Source organism: Loa loa, assembly GCF_000183805.2.
Source record: "Loa loa unplaced genomic scaffold supercont3.13, whole genome shotgun sequence".
NCBI lineage: Eukaryota > Metazoa > Nematoda > Chromadorea > Rhabditida > Onchocercidae > Loa > Loa loa.
In genome coordinates, this window is record NW_018108193.1 from 542,757 (window position 1) to 548,171 (window position 5,415).

Sequence of the window (5,415 nt, forward strand, 5' to 3'; positions counted from 1 at the left end):
CTTCGAACTATCCAAAAGATTATTGATTCTGTGATGAAACTATTGAAGAATTTACCTCTAAATTTCAAATCATGACACTTCTTCGAATGGCTTTCAGGATAAGGTGACAGTTTTTGCTGGACCGAGTGCGAAAACGATTGAACGGACAATCATCCGAACTGATATTCTTTCCGAAAGTCTTGGTACGAATGATGTGTGTGTGTGTGTGTGTGTGTGTGTGTGTGTGTGTAGTTGTGTGCGTGTGTGTGAAATAAACAACGATGTGTTGGAAGAAAGGAGTGAACATTGTCCAGAAAAGAATGGACACTGTCCATTTCATATAGCAAAGAAAAAACCTCAATTTCATGTAGCAAATAATTTTGTTTTCAATTTATTGTAGTCAATTTTTACCTTTCCTTTGAATATCCATTTAGTTAATTGAATCATAACCATTTTTCATTCCTTTGTTTTGTATCATGTGAATGATGATGACCAACTTTCAGATGAGAACGCCGATGCAATTGGACGAATGGCATCCGCCATTGCGCACATTTTTCTTTCCGACAAAACAGTTCCATCCGTGAATGTTTCCATTAATCTTCAAAAAAATTCAAATGAACCGCCAACTTCTATTGAGCCAAGAACATCATGAAGAAAATCTGATTTCATGATATAAAAATTTAATTTTCTGGTATTACTTACCAAAGTCTAGATGTTACCTATCACTTCTAGAATATTGATTGCTATAATTTCACGAAATTCAAAAGTTCTACCCAATTGTGATTTCAAATTCAAATACATTAAGTTGAAATGTATATTTTGGGATACTGTATGCGATCATTCCATAACTGGTGTTTATTTTTAGTTTTGTTAAGATTTTCCTCCAGAAATTAGTAAGGTCTTCAAAAATTACTAATATTTTCTGATTGAAAATAAAATAAATTATAGGTCACAATACTACGCAATATCTGGGAAAGTTAATTGTTAACATTTTAGAAAATATTGAGCTTTTCAATTTTTGAAATTTCCAGATAAAAATCTCAGAAGCAATTTTTTACGAAAAAACTCCGATAATAGTATTAATTACTGCCTGATGAGTAATACTACAGCTTGTTAGATGTTTAGCCCTCAAATATAAATAACATATATACCGGAAACGGAAGTTTTCTTCCTGAATTCGTAGCGATACCTGAAATATTGGTAATGCAGCAATAAATACTCAGAAATACAGACAAGATAACAGGGGAAATCAAAAGACCCACAGTACCCAAGGTAACGTCGATTTCTAAAAAAAAGATGAAGTAATACGATAATCATATAAGTGATATCCAAGTGATAAGAATGATAAAATGATGACAGGAATATATAGCTGCAACAAAATCTTGGTGATAGGTAACGATTATCAGTGAAGCGGGAATTTTAAATAACAGTGGGCTCGTTGTTGATTGTTGGCGCTGTTTGCTGTTGTGTATGTTTGGCTTTTTCAGGCTCTTTTAAGATTTTTTTTTCAAGTTTTTCTGAATATTTTCACGTTTTTTTGATTTTAAGTTTCCTATCACTTTTCAAGTCCTTCTGAATCCTTTTCAAAATCTTTCGAAAATATCCTACAGGAAATGAGTCATCGTCGACGTCGTTCGGCCCATTATCAAAATTTATCGGATAAATATTTGATTGGGAAGACAGACATCGAAGCGGAATGTTTTCATCGGCAATATTATCATATGTATAGAGCAAGGGTTAAACTGTTGCAGAAACGAATCATCGATAACGCAAAACAGTTACTTGGTATCATATCACTGAAAAGTATGAAGCAAAGCTAAAATTCCAAATAAGTTTCAATAGCACTAGTGTTGCTAATTAATATTTGACGAGGAAGTAGAATGAATTTAAGTGACATCGATAAATAGTAGTATTAAGTAGGACCGGAAGCACTTTGTTTTTTCAACTGGTATTGAAGAAATATGAGAAATTAGCACGTTAGCACATGGATGATAAACGAAGCAGTTTAGGATATCATAGATCCGTTGAATTTAGCTTCCCAATAGTTTTACTGATATGAGAGAGAAGAGATAAGAATATAGTGGAGGATACTTACACTTGGCGAATTTTATATTAAGTAAAATAGATGAAGGAATGGCAAATGGCAACCATGTTTTGGTTAACATTAACCAAAGTAATGGTAACCAATTTTTAGGTGATGACATTGAACCATGTCGGCTTACAAAAGCTGGAAAAGATTCTAAGGTTTTGGTTATTGGTACAATAGCAAAACGTGTTAAATTAAGGCCAAGCGTCCTTCGTGACCTTGCGGAGGAGCAGCTCATTCTTCCGCAACCAGTTGCCGAAGATAAGTAAGTTGATTTGTGTTTTCGGAGTTAGTTTGGTTCAGTTGATTTTAAGGGACTTCACGTGAGCTTGAAATTTTTTTGAGCTTAATGTAAAAGTAATTCTTGACAGCAGATTGATAGGTGAAGAAGATTTTGTGGAATTTGAAGACGACGACCAGATTGTACGTCTTTCCGGTGATTTTGTTATGGACGAATTTGCTACAGGATGTGTGGTTGGTATATATGGCATGCAATTTGATAATGATATCTTTCAAGTTAATGAGGTGATTTGGCCTTCCAAAGCACCACAACCGACATATCCGATTCTGAATGATGACAGGTAGTTTCGTGTCACGATTAGATTGGAAGAAACAACTATTATAGCAGATAGTTTTGTTTTACAGTCATTAAAGCGATTTATTGATTCGGAATTTCCGCTTAAAAAATTCGTCACTCATTTCTTTTAAGATATGTTGTATTCGTCTCAGGATTTTCATTCACCGGCCAAGCTGATAAAGATGCTGAAAAGATATTTTCTCTTGATTTGTTGCAGAAATGGCTCTGTGGCTCGTTACCGTTATTCGGAAAGGTTTGCACATTTCGAAATCATTTTCAGTTATATAGATATTGATAGAACTTGACATGTTTAAGGTTCATCATTCGTTTTTCGATGAGGAATAAATATGTTATAACAAAGAGTGCTGTTATTTATTTTACATTTCAATGCTGTTAATGTACATTTCTATGTGATTACATGAAAAAATTTCCACTCATAATTTTGGATGGAGTCATTCTTACCCAAATAAACGAAAGAAAAAGCTTGTTGCATCAATGAAATACCTTCAGGAACGTGATGTTGTAGAAAGGGTAGTACGATTGGTAGTAGCCGGTGAAAGTGTTGCTATCACGGAACAGGTGAGCTGCACATTTGAGATGATTTATTATCAGTCATTTAATTCGAAAAAATGTAATTTATTCGAGTGCAAGTGTGGCTTATCTTTCTGAGATTTTCCTCGAGATTTTTGTTTCCAGGGAAGGGAATTTACGACAGCTGCTCGTTATCTAATTAAAAATGAGGAATGTCCAAATGTTGAATGTGTAGCACATATGGATAAATTTTTATCAAAAATATCTGTAAGTTGAATACATTCTTGACAATTATTCGTCATAATAAATGTTGGGAAATACATGCATTTACATTGACCAATGAATGACCATACTAGTCTTATCAAAGAAAGAGTTAACCAAAGTTAAGGAAAACTTTACCTACAAGATGTTTTAGAGTTTGCTGGAAGTTGATGTAATGCCTGGCTTAGGTGACCCATCTACTTACCTAATGCCTCAGCAACCGATTCATCGTGCAGTATTTGTAATGGGTTCAAAACACGGGAAGATGCTCAATTTGGTAACCAATCCTTATCAGTTCAGCTTAGAAGGCGTTCATATTGTAGGAACATCCGGTGAGTCAACTCAGAATTGATAAATTTATGGGTTTTTAAATTTGTAACTACGTTTAGCTTTTATCATAAATTATCAGTGGCTAATTAAAATAAGGTCTTCTAACTTTTCTCTCGCCGAAAATTTGATCTGTTCACCTTTTCTATAGCTACAGCATTTCTCTGTAGATACTAATGTATGTATAAATATAGGAAGATATTTTGTTCGTGTCCATACTTTCACATCTGGAAATGATTAAAGAAATAAAAAATAATACAGGCCATTGTTTCAACCGAACATGCGAACAAACTTTTTTAGGCGAATGCTTGTCCGATCTGAAACGTTTCACGAAAAGATTAAATGGTATTGAATTACTTAGCAAAATTCTCGATTGGCAACATTTGGCACCGACTATTCCGGATACTGTAGATGGATTTCCATTTATGGATCGAGACCCATTTATTATTGAATCATTCCCTCATATACTGTTTGCAGCCAATCAGCCGGAAGCATCACATGCTTTAGTTGAATTTGAGGGAAATCGGCGCACACTCCTTCTTTCCATACCGAGTTTTACGAAAACACTCTCAGTGGTACTTGTGAACTTACGAAACCTCGAAGTCGTTGAACATAGCTTTGCTGTTGATCGGCTAGTTTGTAACACTTAATGAGCGATATGACTCGGAGATTGTGAAAGATCGTTTTCTTCTTATTCGGTATAAAAAAAAATCCTGATTAATAAATTTTTATCGTTAATAAAATAATATATATGGAAAGCAAAAATATAGCAGGAATTGCATGGTGGCAAAATGATCACAGATGAAAGACATGGGTGCAGAAGAATGCGAAATGGGCGAAGAAAAAAGGTCGTAAGAAAGTACAAATTGCTAACTTATTACTATACTGCAGGCTTTACAGAATTAATTATTTAAGTAATCAGATTTGCGTACATTAATTTATATTGTGATTCCCTTGTTATGGGGAGAAGATCACGCGCTCTTATGAAGTTGCGAGCTGTGACGGTGGCGGCAACTGTCGTGAAAATAAATGTTCTACAGAGTATTTCCTAGATAAACGATTTATCATATTAGACGGGGAAAAATATATATATATAATATATAAAACGTTTTCTTATCCTAAAATGATTCAATTATCTAATCTTCAAGTCGTTAAAAATGCTTTTGCCTGATGTTAAGATTTGCGTACATCCGATAACTAATTTGTAAAGACTTTATCCCATGTACAAATCTTGTTTACAGCTATGAGAAAGCTGTACATCTGGAAAATAATTTCTGTGTAATTTCTTCTGTATGTAATTTAATCTTGTATGTAAATTTCTCTTTCAGCTGTGGAGTTACTATCGGCTTTGTAAAGACCTTATATTATTCTCATATTGTAATCCGCACCCACTTGTTCTCAATATAAATTAACTAAGATTTGAGATGAGAGCTTACTATAGACTTAAGAAAGATATACATCCATCCGTGCAAAGAAGGAATCTCCACTTCTTCACTTAAACCACCAACCAACCATATTTTGCTCAATTTCTGTTTTATTCTCCAATAATTCATTTCAATCTATTCATCAGAATTAAAGTAATGATTGTGTCCCATCAGCGTTAATTTCTATTTAGTTAATAAATACTATCTGTATTCCTGGTATTCAGCTACAT

At 33.9% G+C, this 5,415-nt stretch overlaps 2 protein-coding genes across 2 annotated transcripts; both read left to right on the top strand.

The window, feature by feature from the left end:
* Nucleotides 1-1,504: 1,504 nt before the first annotated feature.
* Nucleotides 1,505-1,799, top strand: LOAG_16700 (hypothetical protein; the record flags this gene model as incomplete). The annotated part of the gene is made up of 1 exon (XM_020449351.1): nucleotides 1,505-1,799. The coding sequence occupies exon 1, from the start codon at nucleotides 1,593-1,595 to the stop codon at nucleotides 1,797-1,799; it is 207 nt and encodes a 68-aa protein (XP_020307161.1). The 5' UTR covers nucleotides 1,505-1,592.
* Nucleotides 1,800-2,112: 313 nt separating this feature from the next.
* LOAG_16701 (hypothetical protein) lies at nucleotides 2,113-4,411 on the top strand (the record flags this gene model as incomplete). Its single annotated transcript, XM_003147787.2, has 7 exons — nucleotides 2,113-2,330; nucleotides 2,440-2,646; nucleotides 2,775-2,895; nucleotides 3,153-3,221; nucleotides 3,339-3,440; nucleotides 3,589-3,766; nucleotides 4,062-4,411. 7 exons carry the CDS (start codon nucleotides 2,113-2,115, stop codon nucleotides 4,409-4,411), a joined length of 1,245 nt encoding a protein of 414 aa, XP_003147835.2.
* Between the last annotated feature and the right edge of the window lie 1,004 nt (nucleotides 4,412-5,415).